This window comes from Megalobrama amblycephala, linkage group LG17, assembly GCF_018812025.1.
Source record: "Megalobrama amblycephala isolate DHTTF-2021 linkage group LG17, ASM1881202v1, whole genome shotgun sequence".
NCBI lineage: Eukaryota > Metazoa > Chordata > Actinopteri > Cypriniformes > Xenocyprididae > Megalobrama > Megalobrama amblycephala.
Genome location: NC_063060.1, coordinates 42,957,139 through 42,983,770, shown reverse-complemented (window position 1 = coordinate 42,983,770; position 26,632 = coordinate 42,957,139). Strand labels below are relative to the sequence as shown.

Sequence of the window (26,632 nt, the reverse complement as noted above, 5' to 3'; positions counted from 1 at the left end):
TTTATTTTAAGACAGCTGGGCACAAGTCACATCATTTGTAGTGCGCCATCTGAAGAAAGATTCAGAAATGGTATTAGTTAACGGGTTTGTATTAGTAAAAAGAGCATTTTAAACTTTGTGGCTGTTTCATATGCTGGAATCTGACAAATCTTTGCTGTGAAACAAGACAGAAGTGAGAACAGACTAAAATGAATGGCTGGTTGTAATGAAGCTCACGACGATGGAGAATACAGTAACACTGTCTTTAATCATGTTGAAGAGATAAAACACAACCACTTCAACATAAACATAGTGATGGGTGATTTCAAACACTGCTTCATGAAGCTTTGAAGCTTTATGAATAATTTGTTTTGAATCACTGGTTCAGAGCTTGTATCAAACTGCCAAAGTCACGTGATTTCCGTAAGAGAGGCTACGTTCCATTATAACTGTTTCGAAACAGTTTGAGATTTCAATAGTTGTGTCTCATTTCGGAGGTCACATTTGAAGGCTGCATATGTCATTAAGGATGTCTTTTTTCAGTAAAGTAACCGTAATAAAATTGACTGTTATTCCTTGTGAGGTGTAAAATACTGTAATTTATTTCTTTCTTGGCAATCTAATGATTACTTTTATTAAACAAGACCGTCTCAATGACATATTGTAGCCTTCAAATGCGACCTCTGGAGGATGCAGCCTACAAAATGAGATGCAGCTAATGATTCACCAGTGAACCTGGGCGATGATCTCTGTGAACCAGTGAATCATGATTCACTGAGAACCATTGAACAAGTGTCTATGGGTTTTACCTGATTTCTCATCAGTTTTATACAGTGTTAGATGTTTTAATTAGACATTAGTATAATTAAAATGGATCATGGTAGTTATTAATCTCTTATTTGCCTGTTTATCTGAGCCATGGAACAAAATAAACAAGACCTGGAAATTGATAAAAGAACACATATTATACAAACACTCTATATCAGAGGTCTTCAACCCTGCTCCTGGGGACCCACTGTCCTGGAAAGTTTATTTCCAACCTGCTTCAGCACACCTGCATTTGTAGTTTCAAGCCATCCTGAAGAGCTTGATTAGCTGCGTCAGGTGTGTTTGATTAGGGTTGGAGCTAAACTCTCCACGATAGTGGGTCCCCAAGAGCAGGGTTGAAGACCTCTTCTCTATATTTAATCTTATTAGATGATTAGTTAATTACAAATTATAGATTTTACTTTCATTTAAACATTTGCAATAGATTTGTAAAAGGTGTTTTTATGCATGTTTGGCCTGAGCTTTTTTGCCTTTATACACTGTTCTGACCACTAGAGGTCACCGTGGAAACGGGTGTCGGGTTGTTTCGAAGCCTTGACACATTACAGCACATTTGTTTCAACTGTTTCAGTGTTTCACGAAGCCTCAACCTGCCCATCACTACATAAACGACTCTTCCCTGCGTATCACCCGCACTGCCAGTTAGCATTAGCCATTACGCTTTTTTGGCTAAAGGTTGCAGGCTTGCATTCTAGTAGCTTTGGTTTAAATACACAGACAGAGTAATCAAGGTAAAACAGAACAGCTGCAATAACTAATTAACAACCAAGAAAACTAACCAGGGGACACACACAGAGAGCAACTCCATGATAATAAAACACAACAAAACTGTTACACAAAATTTATGGGAGGAGAGTATTTAAATGAATCACGCAACATGATTTACTACGTTTTGAGCTCCTTAATTTACTGGTATTAGCGGCATTCAATACCTTAAAAAAACATGTTTTAAAGCAGATGCTAATTTGGTAGATTGCGTTGGTCATTATTAAAAAAAAATGATCTGACTATGTCGGTGTTCTTTAATTTGCACATTGTAAGTAAATTACCTGCAGAAATGGTCTAATTAGCCCTGTTTAGTAAATCTGGCCCTTGGATTGTAACTAGTATCCTCAAATGCTCATGTCTTGATTTGTTCATATATATCATTAAGTTTCCATTTTTGCTGGTTTAGTAGTGACTGTATGACATTTATTCATGATTCATTTAACTCACACATGAACTGAACATGGATTTGAGTCATTTTCTCTTTCTGTCTTCAGTCTGAGTGTTTGCAGTATTACAGAGAAACAGTGTGTCATCCTGACTTCAGCTCTGAAATCAAACCCGTCACACCTGAGAGAGCTGGACCTCAGTGGAAATAAACTAGAAAACTCAGGAGTGAAGCACTTATGTGACGTACTGAAGGATTCACACTGTAAACTGGAGAGATTGAGGTCAGTAACATTCTTCACATACAAGAATCAAAATGATTAAAATCACTTTAACAGTTTAAACTAAAACACTTTATACTCAATATCTCACAATGAGTCTGAAATCACATTATATTTGTGTAAAATTCTTCACAATGATTTGTTTGTAAGATAATCTCTCTTCCTCTATTTGTGTCTTTCTAGTCTACAGGACTGTGGCATTACAGATGTTTCTTTTTTAACTCAGTCTTTGACTAACTCAAAAGCACTGCAGTTTATAAAAGATCTTGATCTGAGTTATAATATGATAGGAGACTCAAAGCAGCGGCTCAGTGATTTGAAATGAGACTCAAACTGTGACCTGAGGTGAAGAAACATCACTGTGATATTAAAGAGATCTTCATTTACCTCTGATATGTGAACAAACCTTTCCAATGTTCTTGGTTTGTGTGAGAACAAAATGTGAAGTTATTAAAATGTTCAACACAAAGGAGGAAAGAGAACAAAAGCACACTGTCACAGCTTTATTCAACACCTGCTTTATTAACTGTGTCAGTAGTGCATCATTTCAGTTTGAAAATAGACTTGTTCAGATTGTAGGAAAAGGCTGCACTCCTGCTAAAATCAGTGCGTTCAGCTTCAGCTCACAGCCATCCAGCCTCTCTAGTGTATTTTTACTTTGACAAGCAACACGTCACACTACTTTACACTCACTTTACTTTCAGTTATTTACTAAGAGCCCTTCAAACATGTTTAAACTAGAGGACAAACAGCTGAAAATAAAGGATTGTGTTTTAATTCAGAATATCATTTGTATTTGCTCCCTGTGGTTTATTCCATATGCCGTACACTCATTAGTTTCTTCTTTACAGTCACTCAATAGGAGTCACACTAACACAAACACACAAACATATCAATGCGATTCATGGTTTAAAGGTATTACATTTAAAACACAAAGCAGTGTACTGTCTGCACTGTAGCAGGCTGCTCATTTAAGTTCAGATATAGGAGATAAAATATGGATTCTTAAAACCATCTAAAACACATTATCATATAAACATTGTGTAGTAAACATTGTCATAATTCATCAACATTAGCTTATATAAGCAATCACTTGGCATAAATGTGCACTATTCATCAATTGCGAAGCAGTCTGAAGTGCCACTGCGCGAGCCTGTAGGATGTGCAACAGCGCTGCTTTTCTCACGGTTTGATCAGCACGTTACACTTTAAATGTGCTCATCTTCCACACAGGACAGCAGTCCTGAATGGATATCTTCCCAAATTGTCCCTCTCTATCATTTTCGTCTCGTTTTTATTCATCGTCAAAAATTAGAGTAGATTTTAGTCATCGTTTTAGTCATTCAAAACGCATTTTTATTTAGTCATCGTCTTGTTTTCATCTGTGAAAAAATGTTGTTGATGAAAATTATGACGAATTATTTGTCAATGAAATTAACACTGTTTACAAAACAGTAATTTAAATATAATAACTAATGTGCACTTTGTTCCACTGAACATTGTTTTCTCTTCTGTTTCACCTTACAGAGTAGAAGATCAATCGCCAGAAGTCTCTAAACAAGTTAAATCATCAAAAGTCTCTGATGGTTGCTTTATATCATAGTGTGAAATCATCATGAGAGGAGCAGAAATCATCAGGTGATCCACAGAAGAGTCTCACTACTGTGTCTATGAGGAGAAATAAATGTGTGATTAATGTGTAAATGTGTTTCATACAGATGGAAGAGACTCAGACTTTACAATGAAATAAAGCAGCATGTGTATCAGAAACATGTGATATTGAATGATTAATGTTGCTTTAGTATTTAGTCAAATGATGGTTTAGTTTTATTTAAAGGTGAACAGGAGGAAGAAGCTCAGATGAGTCTGTCAGCAGAAATCTTCAGGCTCTTCAGTATCAGGCCTACAAATATAATAATGTTTGGATTGAACTCATCCATAATGATTAAAATGTTTAATCATAAACATGATTGTCAAGTATAGCACATAAATCTATCAAAAGATATAAAGTCTACAAGTCCACTTCAAACATTTACATTATCTCTTTTTTTTATATTTTATGCACAGAATATATTTGATTATTTTAGTTATTCTGTTTAATTTATATTAAGTTCTCTATGTGTCTGTTGTTAATGCACAGATATATAGTATATTGTCTTTGTTCTGTGGATGGAGTCTCTTCTAGCCAGACCAACTAAACATTTTTACCAGTTATTAGCATTTGTGTGTCTTTTTTGTTTTTTTTTTTGTTTGAAAAGTTCACTTGTCTGTTGTATTATTTAAAGCTACATGAGCTGCAGAGAGATTTTCCTTCTTAAAAAAAAGGTGAAGTTGTAGATGTTAAACATAAAACATATGAGTAATTTTTAGAGTTGTTGGAGAAGAAATCATGCTGGGCTGCATTTCTCTAAGCATTGTGAGCTCAGTTGATCATAGAAACCATTGATGGCATCATGGCAATAGTTCTCTGATCTACTCTGGCCTACGATGCTTTTGAGAAACACGCCCTGACTAATATATTAATATGGAAATGTTCACATTGTCAGTGTGTTTAAAGGGACAGTTCACCCAAAAAATATAAATGATCATTAATCACCCTCATATCATTCCAAACATGTATGACTTCCCTCATGAAAAATAAATATACTTAATTGTAATTTAAATGAATTTATTTCATGATACGTATACTAAAAATACATTGACATGTCTATGGATTAACTTAAAATACACTCTAGATGTAGTTATTTCATGCTCCTATCAAGCACAAACTTAGTACACTACAAATTCATTTGTAAAGTTAGTGTACCTTTAGCAAATGCAATTGGGGAAGGATGAAATATACATGCATCTCAATAAATTAGAATGTCATGTAAAAGTTCATTTATTTCAGTAATTCATCTCAAATTGTGGAACTTGTGTATTAAATCAATTTAATGCACACAGGCTGAAGTACTTTAAGTCTTTGGTTCTTTTAAATTGTGATGATTTTGGCTCACATTTAACAAAAACCCACCAATTCACTATCTCAATAAATTAGAATACTTAAAAGATCAATAAAAAAAGGATATGTTAAACAGAAATGTCAGGCTTCTGAAAAGTATGTTCATTTCTATGCACTCAATACTTGGTTGGGCCTCCTTGAATTACTGCATCAATGCGGAGTGGCATGGAGGCGATCAGCCTGTGGAACTGCTCAGGTTGGAAATCCAGGTTGCTTTGATAGCGGCCTTCAGCTCATCTGCATTGTTGGGTCTGGTGTGTCTCATCTTCCTTTCATAGATTCTCTATGGGGTTCAGGTCAGGCGAGTTTGCTGGCCAATCAAGCACAGTGACACCATGGTCATTGAACCAGCCTTTGGTACCTTTGGCAGTGTGGGCAGGTGCCAAATCCTGCTGGAAAATGAAACCAGCATCTCCATAAAGCTTGTCAGCAGAAGAAAGCATGAAGTGCTCTAAAATTTCCTGGTAGATGGCTGCGTTGACTGTGGACTTAAGAAAACACAGTGGACCAACAGATGACATGGCAGCCCAAATCATCACTGACTGTGGAAACTTCACACTTGACTTCAAGCAACATGGTTTCTGTGCCTCTCCACTCTTCCTCCAGACTCTGGGTCCAAATGAAACAGAAAACTTGCTCTCATCTGAAAAGAGGACTTTGGACCACTGATCAAGAGTCCAGTTCTTTTTCTTCTTAGCCCAGGTAAGATGCTTCTGACATTGTCTTTGGTTCAGAAGTGGCTTGGTACGTGGAATGTGACAGTTGTAGCCCATTTCCTGAAGACGTCTGTGTGTGGTGCCTCTTGATGCACTGACTCCAGCTTCAGTCCACCCCTTTTGAAGCTCTCCTAAGTTCTTAAATTGACTTCGCCTGACAATCTTCTCAAGCCTGCGGTCATTCCTTTAACTTGTACACCTTTTCCTACCAGACTTTTTCCTTCCAGTCAACTTTCCATGAATATGCTTTGGCACAGCACTCTGCGAACAGCCAGCTATGACCCTCTGTGGCTTACCCTCATTGTAGAGGGTCTTGATGATTGTCTTCTGGACAACTGTCAAGTCAGCAGACTTCCCCATGACTGCTGTTGGGATTACTGACCTAAACCCAGTATTTATACCCTGAGAATGGTAATTTAATAGAACTTGAAATTAAAGGTGCCCTAGATTATGTTTTTAAAAGATGTAATATAAGTCTAAGGTGTCCCCCTGAATGTGTCTGTGAAGTTTCAGCTCAAAATACCCCATAGATTTTTTTTTATAAATTTTTTTAACTGCCTATTTTGGGGCATCATTATAAACGCGCCGATTTTATGCTGCGGCCCCCTTTAAATCCCGTGCTCTCCGCCCACATAGCTCGCTTGCCTTGAACAGTGCATAAACAAAGTTTACACAGCTAATATAACCCTCAAAATGGATCTTTACAAAGTGTTCGTCATGCATGCGGCATGCATGCGACGGATTATGTGAGTATTGTATACTGTTATATTGTTTACATTGATTCTGAATGAATTTGAGGCTGTGCTCCGTGGCTAATGGCTAATGCTACACTGTTGGAGAGATTTATAAAGAATGAAGTTGTGTTTATGAATTATACAGACTGCAAGTGTTTAAAAATGAAAATGGCGACGGCTCTCTTGTCTCCGTGAATACAGTAATAACCGATGGTAACTTTAACCACATTTAACAGTACATTAGCAACATGCTAAGGAAACATTTAGAAAGACAGATATCTAAAATATTATGTTATCATGGATCATGTCAGTTATTATTGCTCCATCTGCCATTTTTCGCTATTGTTCTTGCTTGCTTACCTAGTCTGATGATTTGGTTGTGCACATCCAGACGTTAATACTGGCTGCCCTTGTATAATGTTGGCCTTTTATAATGTTGGAAACGTGGGCTGGCATAGGAAAATATTGGGGGCGTACACCCCGAATGTTACGTAACAGTCAGTGTTATGTTGAGATTCGCCTGTTCTTCGGAGGTCTTTTAAACAAATGAGATTTATATAAGAAGGAGGAAACAATGGAGTTTGAGACTCACTGTATGTCATTTCCATCTACTGAACTCTTGTTATTTAACTATGCCAAGATAAATTCAATTTTTCATTCGAGGGCACCTTTAAATATTCTAATAATTTGAGATACTGATTTTTTATTTATTTTGATGAGCAGCAAGGTGTAATCATCAAAATGAAAACAAAGTCTGGAAATATTTTACTTTATGTCTAATAAGTCTAGAATATATCTAAGTTTTACTTTTTGAATTAAATTACAGAAAAAAATAACTGTCATGATATTCCAATTTATTGAGCTGCACCTGTATTTCATGTTGTTTTACATTTCAACAATATGAAATGTTATGATTCCATGATCAGCAGATTTTACAACAGAGTTTCATATTGGTGTGTAATATCCAATTTGTATTTGTAGTTATGTAACTCTTCTTCTATTGTCACATCCTAAATGCTTATTAATTCCTGATGCTTGTTTATTCATGATTGTGTAAATTGGTCTTTTTTTTCTTATGATGAAACCATGTGCCTGTATGATGGGACTCAGTGATGTAGTGTATATGGAGAAAAGGAGGGGTCCAAGAACTGAACCCTGAGGAACCATGTGATCAGTTGATGAGCTTTGGATACCTTCCCTCTCCAGGCAACCCTGAAAGACCTTCCTGTGAGATAGGATTCAAACCAGTGAAGTGGAGTATCTGTGATGCCCAGGGCCAGTGATGACAGGGTGGACAGAAGGACCTGATGCTTCACAGTGTCAAAGGCAGCAGATAGATCCAGCAGAATGAGAACTGGATCTGGAATCATCCTTTGCAATCCGCAGGGATTCAGTGACCGACAGTAGTGCAGTCTCAGTTGAATGGACACTCTTGAAACCACATCACAGGTAAACTCAAAATAGAAACAAATTTAAGTAACAGATACAATGTGACTATTGTATATAAAGTTGTATTGTAAATGTAAACATATGCAAACCTAACAATAAAGAATTAATGGATATTGTTTGTTTCTTGTGGTTATTATAGGCTATTATACTGAAAACAAAATGAATGTGAATGAAAAAAGAGGAAAGTTTAAATAACGATGATCCTTACATGAACAAACACTTCCTTCATGTGTGTGTGTGTGTGTGTGTGTGTGTGTGTGTGTGTGTGTGTGTGATGATACATCCACATTACCACTATTGTGTGGCCACCACTCAGGATGTCACAGACTGTATGGTATTTATTCATGATTCATTTAACTCGCACATGAACTGAACATGGATTTAAGTCATTTTCTCTTTCTGTCTTCAGTCTGTTTAGATGCTGGATTACAGAGGTACAGTGTGTCATCCTGACTTCAACACAGGAGTGAAGCCCTTATGTGACATACTGAAGGATTCACACTGTAAACTGGAGAGATTGAGGTCAGTAACATTCTTCACATACAAGAATCAAAATGATTAAAATCACTTTAACAGTTTAAACTAAAACACTTTATATTGAATATCTCACAGTGAGTCTGAGTTCACATTATATTTGTGCAACATTTTCATCTTAGTATTTTGTGATCTGGGCTGGATTTCCCGAAACCTTCTTAACTCTACGTCGCTCTTAAATTTTACCTTAAGCTGTACCTTAATGTTAATACGTGTTTCCCGAAATGTTCTTGGTTACGTATTAGGGATGTTAACCAATGATAATCAATGATGGATTAATTGTCAATAATACATTTAATCAATACAACTGATTGATCATCATCTTCAGCTTCAGCACATGCAGCTCTAACAGCATTCTAACAGTCATATTACATAACATTATAAAGAGAACAATATTGCTATTTGAGGAAGTGGGAAAATTCCACATGATAAAGTACATCAGTTTTAAATGGGTTGTGGTGTCTGTCAAAAAATCAAGAACGGATCATCAGAAAAATCCAAGTCGTAGTTCATCTGGCTTCACACAGCAATGGGAATATTTTCCAAACTCATGCTGTTCTTTTAAGGGGGCAAATTCCCCTAAATCTAAAAATGTAAATTCATTTTAATCTTCTGTCTTAAAAAATATAATGTCTACACCTAATTGACAAGTGATTATTGTATCTCAATGTTCAAAAGGGTTAGTTCATCCAAAAAAGCACATTTCTTGGATATAGCTATCAATGTGTTTCTTAAACCTAATGATCTAAATCTGCTCTCTTCTTGTAGGTGTGAAGTTTTTCTCCTGCTCCAGCAGTATGTTTAGTCGTATGTCCTCATGAAAACAGGCGCTGGTGTGAACAGCTCGGCGCTGGAAATGGCTTTTTGTGGTGTTATAGGTTTCTTCACATTTCTCACTCCTGTTCTCCTCCTCTTGATCACCAAAGGCCATGTAGTATTTCTGTAGCACAAGGACACAGCCATCACCTACAGTGCCCTTCTAGCAGAGAAACAAACTGTTTTCCATCAGACTGATGTCATTATCCCTGATGTAAGCAGGATGTTCACTAGTTTTTATGTCAAGATACACTCAATGCTGGTCAACCCAATGCCTTTGCTCTGCTCGATGACTACAACCACCTCATGGGTTACGACCGGCCCTTTACAGATGACTTGAACAAACCAGATAAATGTTAACTTGTCCACCAACACTGGGGAAGTTTAGCGTGTACATTTCTATGGACTGTTGATGTGTATTAAATATTGGCAGGAACAATATGTCATCTAGTATATTTGTCATGTAGAAACTTGTCTAAAAGTGTAAATAAATTGATATTTACCATCTGCAAACACTCAATTCAATCTCAGTTCCCTGCCTGTGTCATGATTTTATCTTTTGGCCCAACTTCTGTTTCCTTATTCTCAGTGCTATTTATAGGGGGGAAAACAGTGACCTATCTATCGAAAGGGGATGATTTACAGAAACAGAGTTAGTTGTGTGAATGCTTTGGTCATTTCATTTAAGAAACAAAAACTATTGTTAGTTATTTCAGACAGAGAGGTCTACTAGTTTTATTCAGGAAAACATAACAGTTATGCTTTTGTTCACTTCAGTTTTTATCTTTTATATTATAATAGCTTTGTCCTCTACCTCTGCAGAAAGAAGATTGCTCTGTTCCTCAGAGCAGGTTAGTGTTTGGTACAGCTATGAAGGTGAGTTGAATGTTTTTTTTTTTTTTTCTTAAACAATGCTGTTATACAATGCTAAATGATTTGGACAGTTTGGTCTATTCGAAGCCTGAGTTTATAAATTACATTTTTACTCAATGACTCTGGTGGTTCAAATCGTTATCAGCAAAAGAGAAGTAAGATAGAAACATTTCCACAAGGTCTTTACATAAAGAATTTGGTAATTTAGATTATCACAAAGGTTGAAATAATTATTCAAGGTATTTTGAAGTGCCCACCATAACAATATCGTGCATATTCATTATCCTGATATGTCGTACCGAATATCGGCACATGTCTAATCAGAACCATGGTTTTAGTCATGGTTTAGGCTACTAGGCTACAGTTTTAATGTAGTATTTACTATAGTAAAACCATTGTTAATTTTCCTAAGGGTATGGAGCGCCTAAAGGGAAATGCCTTCTGCCTTGTTTGTCTCGATAGAAACCCTGATTAGTTCTTGATCACCAGTATATGGTTGTATCGTGTGCGTTTGTTGTAGCTTCATGACATGTACAGGTCCTTCTCAAAAAATTAGCATATTGTGATAAAAGTTCATTATTTTCCATAATGTAATGATAAAAATTAAACTTTCATATATTTTAGATTCATTGCACACCAACTGAAATATTTCAGGTCTTTTATTGTTTTAATACTGATGATTTTGGCATACAGCTCATGAAAACCGCATACAGCTCAAAAAATTAGCATATCATGAAAAGGTTCTCTAAACAAGCTATTAACCTAATCATCTGAATCAACTAATTAACTCTAAACACCTGCAAAAGATTCCTGAGGCTTTTAAAAACTCCCAGCCTGGTTCATTACTCAAAACCGCAATCATGGGTAAGACTGCCGACCAGAAGGCCATCATTGACACCCTCAAGCGAGAGGGTAAGACACAGAAAGAAATTTCTGAACGAATAGGCTGTTCCCAGAGTGCTGTATCAAGGCACCTCAGTGGGAAGTCTGTGGGAAGGAAAAAGTGTGGCAAAAAACGCTGCACAACGAGAAGAGGTGACCGGACCCTGAGGAAGATTGTGGAGAAGGACCGATTCCAGACCTTGGGGGACCTGCGGAAGCAGTGGACTGAGTCTGGAGTAGAAACATCCAGAGCCACCGTGCACAGGCGTGTGCAGGAAATGGGCTACAGGTGCCGCATTCCCCAGGTCAAGCCACTTTTGAACCAGAAACAGCGGCAGAAGCGCCTGACCTGGGCTACAGAGAAGCAGCACTGGACTGTTGCTCAGTTTTGCATGTCATTCGGAAATCAAGGTCAAGTACCCACAGTCAGTGATGGTCTGGGGTGCCATGTCAGCTGCTGGTGTTGGTCCACTGTGTTTTATCAAGGGCAGGGTCAATGCAGCTAGCTATCAGGAGATTTTGGAGCACTTCATGCTTCCATCTGCTGAAAAGCTTTATGGAGATGAAGATTTCGTTTTTCAGCACGACCTGGCACCTGCTCACAGTGCCAAAACCACTGGTAAATGGTTTACTGACCATGGTATTACTGTGCTCAATTGGCCTGCCAACTCTCCTGACCTAAACCCCATAGAGAATCTGTGAGATATTGTGAAGAGAAAGTTGAGAGACGCAAGACCCAACACTCTGGATGAGCTTAAGGCCGCTATCGAAGCATCCTGGGCCTCCATAACACCTCAGCAGTGCCACACGCTGATTGCCTCCATGCCACGCTGCATTGAAGCAGTCATTTCTGCAAAAGGATTCCCGACCAAGTATTGAGTGCATAACTGAACATAATAAAAGACCTGAAATATTTCAGTTGGTGTGCAATGAATCTAAAATATATGAAAGTTTAATTTTTATCATTACATTATGGAAAATAATGAACTTTTATCACAATATGCTAATTTTTTGAGAAGGACCTGTATATGAAGCTTTTCAAAGCTTCGGATCAATTGCTTGGCAAATGATTCACTATTTCAAAGCGTTTGAATCGCCACACGCTGGTGACCCCTGCTGGTCAGAACAGTGTAAATACAACAAAAACTCAGTCCAAACATGCATAAAACACCTTTTTCAAACCCATTGCAAATGTTTTATTGAAAATAAAATGCAATTAACTAATCATCTAATAAGATTAAATATCAAGTGTCTCTATAATATGTTCTTATCAAATTTGAGGGCTTGTTTTGTTTGTTCCATGGATGGTTCAGCTAAACAGGCCAATAATTGACTAACTACTACTAGTATTCCCTTTAATTATACTAATGTCTCATTAAAATGTCTGTATAAAACTGCTCAGAGATCAGGTAAAAGCATATAGATCCTCCAGCAGACACGTGTGGTGTCTTTAACCACTATGTACTTGCATCAAAATTAAAAATAAATTACAATAATAATAATAATATATATATATATTTTTTAATTTAAGTAAAATATAAAAACATGTATGTAAACAATAAGAGCATTGTATTAATTTAAATGTTAGTAAGCCTACATAATAGTTAAGGACACCAAATATAAAGTGGGACCACATTGAAATATAACCTAGTTTTTCCTCAAACCTCATTTATTTACACAGAAGTTTTGCGAGCAAATGCAAAGTTTCTTGGGGAACGCAAAATCATCGAAATGTAATTTTTCCTCCCATCTCATTTTCTCCCATCACCATGTCCCTCGAATACCAATGCTCTCTCTTTATCCAGGGCCGTTGTATTTCCTGTCAGTGACCGGTTCCCCCTGCTCTACAAAAGTGGCCTGGCACAATATGACCTTATACAAGTAATCCCAAGTAAGTTTATTAAAACTGAATGCTCCTGAATCATTACAATTATGTACATCTATGTGTCATGCAATCTTCAATGCTTGATCTTGCTATTAACGCTGTGCAATGCCATTTTGTGCAAATTTGGCTTTCTAAATTTAAAATAAACTTTATTGTCATTCAGTGTTCACACTTGCTCGTGTCGGATATCATGCTCGAGTTTACATCAAAGGTCAGCTATTGTTTGAGTACACACAACCAGATATTCCTTGTGAGGATGTTAAAGCCTGTTACATCATCAAAGGAGGTAATACATGTTAAAATATATATTTACTGCACTCTACTTCTTTCATAGTAGTGCTGAAGTTGTTGATATTAATTAGAGTGTTTTTTTGTTTCAGAAACACTGCATGAAACCTGTCCATTATATTTTAAAAGAAAGACTTTTTTTGCTCCTCAGGTGAGATTTCATGACTAATGTTGTACCTGTTCTATGATAAATGAGATATTATAAGTTATTCCTGTAGCTGAACTGCTGTGGAAACACCAAGGATCATGTGTTCGATTCTCAGTGAACATGTGTATAAACAATAGAAATGCACTGTTGCTTTGGATACAAACACATGTCAGATGAAAATATGATCCTTTGGAAGCTTTGAAATAAGTCTTATGTATTTTATTTTCATTTCCAGGGAGAATATCAGATTTACGTGGATGTGAACATTGTTGATGATGTTGAAAGAAGGCTGACATTACGTTTCAACATTACTGTACAAATAGAAAGGACTGGTAGTTAGAATGCAATTTTTCAAGGAGGATTGTAGAACAAGAAAATCCCATTTACAACATGATAAAAAAAAAAAAATGTCTTGAGCAACAAATCAGCATATCAGAATTATTTCTGAAGGATCATGTGACACTGAAGACTGGAGTAATGATGCTGAAAATTCAGCTTTGATCACAGGAATAAATTACATTGTTCACACAAAAAATGGTTCTTCAAAATTGTAATAATAGTTCACAAATGACAGTTTTTACTATATTTTTGATTCAAATGCAGCTTTGGTGATCAAGAGCTTTCTTTCAAAAACATTTAAAAATCTTACTGAAGCCCAAATTCATTAAATGGTAATTTATTACCATTTAATGATAGACAGTTAATAGACAGTTAATGTTTTGAGCATAAACCTCATAAAAAATTTAGTATTTGATTTCTTATTTTATAATAGCCTTTTCTGTGAAATTTTCTTAGTCTGGACGCTTGAGGAAAGTCATGATATGATTTTAGTACTGTATGTTGTGAGGCTGAAACATCTGTGAAAGTGTAAATAAATGCCATTTAAATACACAAACCCTTTGAATTCACTACTTTCTCTTTACCAGCACTTCTTTGTTCACATAAACACAGGCACTGGGAGAGAAAAAACCCTGATTTACGGTTCAGTGGCAAAAGAAGAAGTTTTACAGTAATGCGGTTTCATTGTGTCCTGTTGTTATTAGATCATGATTCTGAAGACTGATACACATATGATACGAAACCATTAAGGAAAGATTTTTTGCCACTGGTTTGTTTTGACTGTTCCAGCAGTGTGTTGCCATACATCCTCATGAAAACACACTGATGTGAACAGCTGGGAGACAGGAAATTCCATTTTGTTGTTTCATTGGACTGTTTTAATATATTATTATGTATGTCATCATGTTTGTGGTGCTGAAACGTGTGAAACTAAAAGTCATGCACATACGGTTCCCACTGAATTCCTGCATGTTTCATGATTTCATCTCATGGCTAAACTTCCTTTTTTCAGCAGTTCTCTGTTCACATAACCACTGGCACTTTACAGTAAACCTGTAGTGGCTTTCAAACCAAATGTGTTTTACATCAATACAGAGCATTGTTAAAAGCAAGAACTGATTTTAGAGAATGGTTAGTTTGAATGTTGTTCTGAATTTCAGTTTTTCCACTGGTGTTGTTCATGAAGGAAACAGATATGGTGCTTTTGTGCTCTTCAGCTTTCCTCTGGTTTATTGCTTTATCTTGTCTGTCATCTGTGAGAGCAGAGAGAAGATTATTATGTTCCTCAGATCATCTGAGTGTCTGGTACACCTTTGATGGTAAGTGGAATCAAATATTTTTTAAAATGACACATACGCAAAAATGACACAATCACAAACAAACATATATACTGTATGTAAATACAAAAATCTGGGGCCAGTAAAACTTTTTAATTTTTTAAATGTCTCTTATCATTACCAAGACTTTATTGCTTTGAACAATAATTTAGTAAGAACAGTAACATTGTGACACATTAATGTAAAATAACTGTTTTCTGTTGTATTATATTTTAAAATGTATTTTTTTACTGTGATGGCAAAGCTGCATTTTTAGCATTATTACTCCAATATCACATGAATCTTCAGAAATCATTCTAATATGCTGATTTTTTTTTTTTTTTTTTTTCCTGCTCAAGAAACATTTCTTATTATTATCAATGTTAAAAACAGATGTGCTGCTTAATATTTTTGTAAAAACCTTGATAAATTTATGGGGGATTATTTGAGGTCTATAAAATGTAAAAGAACAGCATTAATTTGAAATAGAAATATTGTGTAAAATCATAAATGTCTTGACTATCACTTTTGATCAGTTTTTATTTCTTAAAAAAAATCATACTGACCCCAAACGTTTGAATAAAATAATGTACATACAAAAAAACATAATTGGAAACATCTTGGTTACTGATGGAGATGTTATGTCGACTAACAAATGAGTCTCACTTGGGAGCCCCAATCACCTCTGATGTTTAGAAAAATGGGCAATGAAATTGGCGAGTGAAATTCTCATGCCAAGCCACTCGCCCGTACATACAGGTGTATAAGATTGTGGCACACATCCACTCATGAGGTTTATGATTTGGAGCCGAGACGGTGTCCCAGCCACTCTGTGGGGTAGTCCAGGGCTGTGGACTAATGTCTCTGTTCCCTCGATCAGTGAACAAGAGTTACAACAGTAACCAAGAATATCCCTATCTGTCAGTTAATACAAAGTTATGTCAACTGACAAATGGGTTTCCTATGGACAGAGCCACAACCACTGATCTGTGTTATGAGTGCTGGTGATGCAGATGCTGGCAAACTGTAACTTGCCCTTTTGGCAACTGCTCTCGCTAAGTCATGACCTACTCAAAATCTTTGTCCTCCATGCCTGAGGGGTGGAAGGGACAGGGCTTTCTGTGGAGACAGTCGATTTTTCAGCCATGACCAGTGTGATAATGCTGGGAAAGCGTACCTTATCCAGGTAGAGAGGAAACTACAGAGACCACATCCTACCTGTAGAGAGGGACTGGCCTGTGGGGCAGTGTTACATATGGAAAAATCAGAGAGGGCAGAGCAGGATTTGCCAAGGGAAAGACAAGAGTTTACCAACAGGGAAACTATACAGTGGAAGAATACACATATAATCACAACATATGGGGCAACTAGCCCAGTAAAGGGGCTGACCAACCAGACATGCATCTCCAGTACTGGGCCTGGCATCAACGCCTCTACCGTGTCTGACTGTTGAAGGATGCCAACTGAGGAACGCTCATGGAGACCAAAGAAGTCGCTCGCATCCGCCTCTTAGAAAGAAATTGTGTTGCAAGTGAGACACCGAACCAGCCTTCACCCAACTTTCCTATTTGTAACTGACACACAGGAAGAAACCGGAGGTTGTAGAACCTCACAGAGGTGTTAGGTGTCGCCCAGCCCACCTAGTAGAAGGAGCTCTGGCTTGAGTGATAGTGTCTACCACCACCAGTCCTCCGTGTCCCATCCAGAAACCACATGAGAAGATTCCAGATATCTGGAAGCGGGTGCCATATGGTTCCCCGTCCCTGAAAAAAGATGGTCCTTTCTCGGGTAAATCCGCCTGGAAGAGGCTGTCGTGAGGAGCATCAGGTTCAATAACCAAGTCCAGATGTGCCAGTAAGGTAAAACTGTCTTTTTGTCAAAGTGGTAGGCTATTGCTGGACCAATTTATCAGTGGCCCACCGGGAATTCTCATGAATCTTCCGGGAGATATTCTTAATATATAATACAGAGTTTGCATTTGTAGCTAGTGGTTGTGTGCTGATTTTTTTTTCTTTTTCTTTTTACGTTGCAGAATGAAAAAAAATAATAATATCCAAAAACATGTGCATACTTTTATTTTAGTGCAAGTTTATCAATATACAAAAACCTCCAGTCTTTCACATGCATTTCAAAGATCGTGTTTAATTGTGAGTGTGAACGGCAGTTGATCTTGCGCCGGCCCTGCATACAATCACCAGAAAGAGGGCTTCAGCTAACTTCTTTAGAGCCGAACTGGAAGAGTGATCGCTTCATTCACAAAACAACCACTCGGCTCCTGAAGCAACAACTCTAATGAGTGGCTTGGCAAATTCCACTGGCTGTTTTTCTACACCTCAGAGGTGATTGGGGCTCCCAGGTGAGACCCATTTGTCAGTCGACATAACATTGTAGTGACTGACAGATAGGGAACCCACTTAATAGTAACAAAAGCAGATATTACAACATTCAGTATTTGAGATGTCTTTTCATTATTTCAATGCTCTCTCTTTAATCAGGACCGTTGTATTACCTGTCAATGACAGCTTCCCCCTGCTCTCAAGGAGTGTCTTTGTACACTATAACTTATACAGTAATCCCAAGTAAGTTAATTAAATATTTATGTTGATTATATATAATATGGAACAGCCCGTTTAATATAATCTTTATAATTTAATTGATTTAGCTTAAAACTTTAATATGAGCTGATGACCTGGCCTTGTTTTGTTTTTCAGTGTTCACAATCAATCGTATTGGTTTTCATTGTGGTTTTTACTACAAAGGTCAGCTGTGGTTGGAGCACACACAGCCTTATGTTCCTTGTGAGGACTGCAAAATCTGTTACATCATCAAAGGAGGTACTACATGTTTGAATATGTTTACTGCAGTATCTTTTAGTGATGCAGGATATCAGTGAGATTGCTTCCCTGTTTCAGAAACTCTTCATGAAACTGTTCCATTTTATGTGAAAAAGTTTAATGGCCCTGAGGTGAGCAGTCAACTTTATGCTTTATCTTTTCCAATTTAAAGTGCACTGTATTATTTTAATAGGATCCTTTAGAAATTAGATGTATTAAAATATATACTATATATTATATTATATACAACTCCATTTCCAGAAAAGTTGGGACATTTTGTGAAATGCAATACAATCACGAATCTGTTATTTGTTAATTATTTTTAAACTTTATTTAACTGACAAAAGTACAAAGAAAATATTTCCAGTGTTTTCACTGACCAACTTAATTGTATTTTATAACAATACACAACTTGATTTTGATGGCTGCAATACACTCCAAAAAAACCCCCAAAACAAACAAAAACAAAAACAAACAAACAAACAAACAAACAAACAAACAAAAAAAAAAACTAACCACAGATTCTGTTTTTTATTGCATTTTACAAAATGTCCCAAATTTTCTGGAAATGGGGTTGTAAATAATAATATAAAAAATAAATAAAATTAAAAGCCTTAATCTTATAGTTAAACAGATTTCTATTTTACTTTCCAGGGAGAATATCAGGTTTTCATGACTGTGAACATTATTGATGATCTTGGAAACAAAGTGACATTACAATTCAATGTCACTATAGAAGCAAAAAATGATGGCAATAAGAATGTGTTTCCACTGCTGGGAGGGCTGTAGAGTAAAATACATGGAGTATCCAGCTTCTTTCTTTTACTGTTTATAATTTATAAGTTTCATAATCCTCATAATTCATTCTGTATTTTCTGTTTTGTTTTCTGATCAGATCAAGCGATCGACAGGTTAATGCATGAGAGTGCCACTGTAATGTTTGCTCTGGAGTTCTTGTATTAGACAATGAACAGGTGTCTCAATGTTTCGAGGAATGTTGTAGGACAAGAAAAGCCTATTAAACTGTAAGACAGGAAAGACAAGAGAAATTTATAAAACCATTCAAAAGTTTGGGGTCAATAAAGCCCCTTTCAGACAGAGATTCTGGGAAATCCACAGATAATGTGTCTCATGATTTGTCCCAGAATCATTTGATTTTGGTTCATTCGCACTGTCAGTGATTTTTCTGGTAATCTGTACGTTCACACACATATCCTGTAAAGATCCCTGTAAAGACACGTGACATTAGGATACATGTAATGTCTCTGCAGCGTCCCCATAAGTTTGCTTATGATCTGATATCACGGCCAGTGATCCCGGCAATGCTACTAGGTCTCTATCCTGGGATCGATCTTGGAATCAATCATTGGACCTGTTTGCCTTCACACAGAAGGCACTCTTGCAATTTTATGGAAATGTTCTGGGATCAATGCTCTGTGTGAAAGGGGCTTAAGATTTTTTTATTTTAAGAAATTAATACTTTTATTCAGAAAGGATGCACCATAAATCATTTATAATGTTACAAAGATTTCTAATAGAAATAAAGAAAAATGTGAAAAAAAAGTTATCAAGGTTTCCACAAAAGTACGCATGACAACTTATGTCAAAAGAGTAACCTCTGACACAAATGTAGGAGTATCGTAAGCTTAGACGTCACGGTTTCAAACAAACAGGGCTGGGCAACAAACTCAAGCTCCTCATTTCTTTTATATCCAAAATTCGTCCAACCGGTGTTTCTCTTTAAAAATCTCTCCGTCTGCACTTCCACATTCGTCAGTTATGTGACGTCAGGTCAGAGTTCACTGTTTTCGACGAAAATCAATGCGTACGGCTCTGTGCTGTCGGAAGCTAATTATTTTAGTTTTTAAAGTTTTAAATATGGATGTTTTTCTTACAAAAATGCATTGCTTCGCTTCAGAAAGCCTTTATTAACCCCCTGGCCCCGTGTGGTTATCTTGATGGATAGTTGCACTTTATTGGGCTTCAAAATCTCATCCTCTATTCACTCTGATTATAAAGCTTGGAAGAGCAGGACATTATTTAATATAACTCTGATTGAATTTGTCTGAAAGAAGAAAATCATATACTCCTAGGATGGCATGAGAGTGAGTAAATCATGAGGTAATTTTCATTTTTGGGTGGACTAACCCTTCAAGGCCCTGAATATACTTCAAGTGAAATCTAAGAATGAACTGATATGACATCATTTCGAACAAAATTCGGGCCAAAACAAATATTTGTTTGTGTGTTCATTTCAGGAGTTTGAAATGGCTTGCCAAAGTGAACTTTCTAGAAAGTTTCGGAGTTTGCTCTGGCTGGTAAACACCTTCGAACTCCCATTGGTCAATGTTGATTATGTAATTGGTAGGTGTGTGCTGAGGCTCCGCCTTCTTTCTTCTCTGCTTCATTTCTTCAGAGTCTGTCGAGGTCAGACGTTCACTGAACACACTGGAGAGTCACTTTATAGTAGAAAATGAAGTTGTACTTATGAAGTGTTTTTCATGTTTAATACTGTAAAGCTGTGTGTTTTTAAGCAGTCTGTTGGATAAAGCACTATATAAATAACGTGACTTGACTTTACTGGAGTACTGAACTGCAGAGCTGGTGCAAACAGATCCATGTTGCCATGATCAGATGCTTTTCTTAGGCTTTCTTTATAAAAAGTCTTGCTGTTTTCTCATTTTTGTTGTATGTTTATTTCGTTATTGAGAGGAAAGCACAGCACATATTTACATATTCATCTAAATGCTCCTCTCAGTAATGTGGGCGGTGTTGGATGTTGGATAACAGTCATTAATTTTTACAGTCGAACTTCATTTTTACCCCCAGGCAAAGAACGAAAAACTTCACCATGAGTATATCAGGGCCTTTAGCAGTCACTAGCCCACTTTCCTCAGTCAAAAGATGAAATGTCACTCATTGGCAGCTTATATGGGACCGCCCATTTTGGCACGCTAAGATGCCATTGGTCTGTACGTGATTCAATCAGGCTTTCCCCAGACTTTCCCCACAGCGTCAGAAACTGTACAATGTCTTATTCCCGTCTATCTCAGGGAACCAAGGTTACGTTAGAAACCAAAACACTTTTACTGTATTTTTGGTCAAATAAATGCAGCTTTGGTGAGCATAAGAGATTTCTTTCAAAAACATTTAAAAAACTTACTGACCCCAAACTTTTGAACATTAGCACACCTGACAGCAAAATTCACTAAATTTATTAAGACTGTGTTTTAAGTATAAACCTTTTTAAATATATTATATTTTATTTCTTATTTTATAACCTTTTCTGTGGTGTGTGACTGAGGATGAGATGTTATATTTTCTATTTGATTTGTTTTTAATAATATCAATACATTGTCTTAGTCTGGACACTTGAGGACAGTCATGATATGATTTTAGTACTGTATGTTGTGAGGCTGAAACTGTAAATAAATAAAAGGAAAAGAAGGTTGACATTACGTTTCAACATTACTGTACAAATAGAAAGTACTGGTAGTTAGAATGCAATTTTTCAAGGAGGATTGTAGAACAAGAAAATCCCATTTTCAACATGATAAAAATAATGTGTTTCTTGAGCAGCAAATCATCATATTAGAATGATTTCTGAAGGATCATGTGACGCTGAAGACTGGAGTAATTATGCTGAAAATTCAGCTTTGATCACAGGAATAAATTACATTGTTCACACAAAAAACGGTTCTTTAAAATTGTAATAATAGTTCACAAATGACCGTTTTTATTGTATTTTTGATTAAATGCAGCTTTAGTGAGCAAGAGCTTTCTTTCAAAAACGTTTAAAAATCTTACTGAACCCAAATTATTAAATAGTTATTTATTAAAACAGTTAATGTTTTGAGCATAAACCTCATAAAAAATTTAGTATTTTATTTCTTATTTTATAATAGCCTTTTCTGTGAAATTTTCTTATTCTGGACGCTTGAGGAAAGTCATGATATGATTTTAGTACTGTATGTTGTGAGGCTGAAACATCTGTGAAAGTGTAAATAAATGCCATTTAAATACACAAACCCTTTGAATTCACTACTTTCTGTTTACCAGCACTTCTTTGTTCACATAAATACAGGTACTGGGAGAGAAAAAACCCTGATTTACGGTTCAGTGCAAAAGAGAAGTTTTACAGTAATGCAGTTCATTGTGTCCTGTTGTTATTAGATCATGATTTGAAGAACTGATACACATATGATACGAAACCATTAAGGAGAGATTTTTCCACTGGTTTGTTTCATTAAAGGAGAACAGCAATGGTGCTTCTGTACCTTTCAGCTTTTCTTTGTCATATTGTGGCATTGTCTTGTATGTCCTCAGCAGAGAGACATTTGGTTTGCTCCTCAGAAAGTGTTAGTCTTTGGTACAGCTACGATGGTAAGATCTTTTTTTTTTTAATAGTTTACTTATTTATTGAGTTTGATCTGTTAAGCTCAGAACATTAGCTACCAGCAAAAGATTAAGTGATACTTATTTAAAACTATAAACTGAATGTTTTTTTAATAGATTTCTTTGCCTGAAACATGTTTCAATTTTTTTAATTTCAATTTATGTACCAATTACTGTTAATTTGTTCACATGATGTTCATGAATCACCTCTTGTAGGCTTTGAATCTCTTTTCATGAATTCTGTTTGATGTCATTGTTATGTAATTAAAAACAGTCAACGCTCTCTTAAATCAGGGCCGTTGTATCTCCTGTCAGTGACTGGATCTGCTCTGTAGGAATGACTTTGTACAATTTAACATATACAGTAATTCCAAGTAAGTTTATAAAAGATGAATGCTCTATATTGATTACATTATGCAATATTACATTAAACTTCACTATTCACTACTTATCCTGTTTAATATTTATAATAATAATTTAATAATAATAATAAAGTTATTATTTTTATTAATTCGATTTTTTATTTTTCATTTATTAGATCATTTATTTGCCTTGTTTTGTCATTCAGTGTTCAGCACCACACGTATGGGGTGTCATGCTCTCCTTCACTATGAAGGTCAGCTGTGGTTTGATCACGTTCAGCCAGAAGTTTCTTGTGAACATTCTGAAAATATGTGACATCATCAAAGGAGGTGAACATATTAATCTTTTACTGCATCCCTCACAGTCACAGTACAGTGTTTCAGCGGTGCATTAATACAGATCACTAATGAAGAACACATTCTTGTTTTAGAAACACTTCATGACACAGTTCCAATTTATTTGAGAACATTTTATCCCCCTGAGGTGAGCAATCAACAGAAATGCTTTATCTTTTCCTGTATAAATGACTTTTATGATCCTGATGTGCAAAATTATATAATATATGTCATAACACCTTTTCACTATATGAAACATTTTTCTCTTCTAGAGGTTTCAATACTAACACTTTACCCAGTCTAAAATAAATGTTTCTTTTTCTTTATCATCAAATGGAGATTAAAAAATGATTGTGTTTTACCTTCTAGGGCGAATATCAGGTTTATGCGAATGTGACACTTGTTGATGACCTTGAAAACATCCAAACAGTCCATTTCAATATCACTGGACAAGTGAAATATCGTGATGTTGTGAACAAAAGCTTTCAGTAGATGGAAGTGATGAAGGACAGACTATGGTGTTTCTTTTCCTGTTCTGGAGCAGATTCTCCATTCTGTGTTTTCTGATAAGATCAAGTGATTTCAGTGGTTAATTCATATTCATATTTGGAGTTCTCATATTAGATTTTGTCTCATTAAAGGTAAAATATCTCAAAGTATTGGTATGCATAGTGTTTTTATGACATTTTAATCTACTTGGGAACTGGTTTTGATCAGACTTCATACTCTGCTGGATTGTTCTCATTGTTGATGGTTGTTGATTTCTTTGTGTTTGATCTAAAAAATAATCTGACATAAATAACGCTTTATTTTCCTAAAGGTGAAGTTTTGACTGTTCCAGCAGTGTGGTTGCCATACATCCTCATGAAAACACACTGATGTGAACAGCTGGGAGTTTGTTTCAGTTTTAATACATTAAATATTTTCAGAAACTGTAAGTCATCATGTTTGTGATGCTGAAACATGTAAAAAAAACTAAATAAAGTTTCCTGCTTGTATCATGATTTCATCTCATGGCTAAACTTCCTTTTTTCAGCAGTTCTCTGTTCACATAACCACTGGCACTTAACAGTAAACCTGTGGCGGCTTTCAAACCAAATGTGTTTTACATCAATACAGAGCATTGTTAAAAGCAAGAACTGATTTTAGAGAATGGTTCGTTTGAATGTTGTTCTGTTTAAATTCCAGCTTCCCAACTTGTTCATATCCATTCTGACAGAGTTTTTCCACTGGTGTTGTTCATGAAGGAAACAGATATGGTGCTTTTGTGCTCTTCAGCTTTCCTCTGGTTTATTGCTTTATCTTGTCTGTCATCTGTGAGAGCAGAGAGAAGATTATTATGTTCCTCAGAACATCTGAGTGTCTGGTACACCTTTGATGGTAAGTGGAATATCAAATATTTTTAAAAACACACATACACAAAACTTACATATACACGCACATATATACAGGTCCTTCTCAAAAAATTAGCATATTGTGATAAAGTTCATTATTTTCCATAATGTAATGATAAAAATTAAACTTTCATACATTTTAGATTCATTGCACACCAACTGAAATATTTCAGGTCTTTTACAGGTTCTTCTCAAAAAATTAGCATATTGTGATAAAGTTCATTATTTTCCATAATGTAATGAAAAAAATTAAACTTTCATATATTTTAGATTCATTGCACACCAACTGAAATATTTCAGGTCTTTTATTGTTTTAATACTGATGATTTTGGCATACAGCTCATGAAAACCCAAAATTCCTATCTCAAAAAATTACCATATCACGAAAAGGTTCTCTAAACGAGCTATTAACCTAATCATCTGAATCAACTAATTAACTCTAAACACCTGCAAAAGATTCCTGAGGCTTTTAAAAACTCCCAGCCTGGTTCATTACTCAAAACCGCAATCATGGGTAAGACTGCCGACCTGACTGCTGTCCAGAAGGCCATCATTGACACCCTCAAGCGAGAGAAAGAAATTTCTGAACGAATAGGCTGTTCCCAGAGTGCTGTATCAAGGCACCTCAGTGGGAAGTCTGTGGGAAGGAAAAAGTGTGGCAAAAAACGCTGCACAACGAGAAGAGGTGACCGGACCCTGAGGAAGATTGTGGAGAAGGACCGATTCCAGACCTTGGGGGACCTGCGGAAGCAGTGGACTGAGTCTGGAGTAGAAACATCCAGAGCCACCGTGCACAGGCGTGTGCAGGAAATGGGCTACAGGTGCCGCATTCCCCAGGTCAAGCCACTTTTGAACCAGAAACAGCGGCAGAAGCGCCTGACCTGGGCTACAGAGAAGCAGCACTGGACTGTTGCTCAGTGGTCCAAAGTACTTTTTTTGGATTAAAGCAAATTTTGCATGTCATTCGGAAATCAAGGTGCCAGAGTCTGGAGGAGGACTGGGGAGAAGGAAATGCCAAAATGCCTGAAGTCCAGTGTCAAGTACCCACAGTCAGTGATGGTCTGGGGTGCCATGTCAGCTGCTGGTGTTGGTCCACTGTGTTTTATCAAGGGCAGGGTCAATGCAGCTAGCTATCAGGAGATTTTGGAGCACTTCATGCTTCCATCTGCTGAAAAGCTTTATGGAGATGAAGATTTCGTTTTTCAGCACGACCTGGCACCTGCTCACAGTGCCAGAACCACTGGTAAATGGTTTACTGACCATGGTATTACTGTGCTCAATTGGCCTGCCAACTCTCCTGACCTGAACCCCATAGAGAATCTGTGGGATATTGTGAAGAGAAAGTTGAGAGACGCAAGACCCAACACTCTGGATGAGCTTAAGTCCGCTATCGAAGCATCCTGGGCCTCCATAACACCTCAGCAGTGCCACAGGCTGATTGCCTCCATGCCACGCCGCATTGAAGCAGTCATTTCTGCAAAAGGATTCCCGACCAAGTATTGAGTGCATAACTGAACATAATTATTTGAAGGTTGACTTTTTTTGTATTAAAAACACTTTTCTTTTATTGGTCGGATGAAATATGCTAATTTTTTGAGATAGGAATTTTGGGTTTTCATGAGCTGTATGCCAAAATCATCAGTATTAAAACAATAAAAGACCTGAAATATTTCAGTTGGTGTGCAATGAATCTAAAATATATGAAAGTTTAATTTTTATCATTACATTATGGAAAATAATGAACTTTATCACAATATGCAAATTTTTTGAGAAGGACCTGTATACAGTACATGTGTATGTTTTTTAACCTTTAAAGACACATGATCACAGACTGTTGTTTTGATCAAAAGTACAGTAAAACCAATATTGTGACATATTACAATTTAAAATAATTGTTAAAAAAATGTAAAATGTAAAATGCAAAGATACATTTTCAGCATCATTACTCCAGTCTTCAGTGTCACATGATCCTTCAGAAATCATTGATGATTTGATGCTCAAGAAACATTTCTGATTATTATCAAAGTTGAAAACAGTTGTAATGCTTCATATTTTGTGGAAACCATAATCTGTTTTTTGATGAATAGAAA

General features: G+C 36.3%; 1 protein-coding gene and 3 long non-coding RNA genes across 10 annotated transcripts in view; all 4 read left to right on the top strand.

Moving 5' to 3' along the window:
* Positions 1–26,632, top strand: part of LOC125250290 (NACHT, LRR and PYD domains-containing protein 12-like) — a 224,965-nt gene that overhangs the window by 156,220 nt on the left and 42,113 nt on the right. For 4 of the 7 annotated variants that reach the window (XM_048162795.1, XM_048162796.1, XM_048162791.1 and 1 more), the window contains one exon: positions 2,070–2,243. The exons of the other annotated variants lie outside the window; for them this stretch is intronic. In XM_048162795.1, coding sequence (XP_048018752.1) covers positions 2,070–2,243 — 174 coding nt within the window. The remainder of the gene's footprint in view (positions 1–2,069; positions 2,244–26,632) is intronic. 7 annotated transcript variants of the gene reach the window in all.
* Positions 8,424–13,114, top strand: LOC125250351. Its single transcript, XR_007180771.1, has 4 exons — positions 8,424–8,469; positions 8,550–8,662; positions 9,443–10,366; positions 13,051–13,114. It is a non-coding gene; the product is annotated as an uncharacterized LOC125250351 (long non-coding RNA).
* Positions 13,294–14,074, top strand: LOC125250349. The gene is made up of 3 exons (XR_007180770.1): positions 13,294–13,416; positions 13,511–13,569; positions 13,802–14,074. It is a non-coding gene; the product is annotated as an uncharacterized LOC125250349 (long non-coding RNA).
* LOC125250352 lies at positions 19,931–24,157 on the top strand. The gene is made up of 5 exons (XR_007180772.1): positions 19,931–22,438; positions 22,745–22,824; positions 23,019–23,142; positions 23,244–23,296; positions 23,518–24,157. It is a non-coding gene; the product is annotated as an uncharacterized LOC125250352 (long non-coding RNA).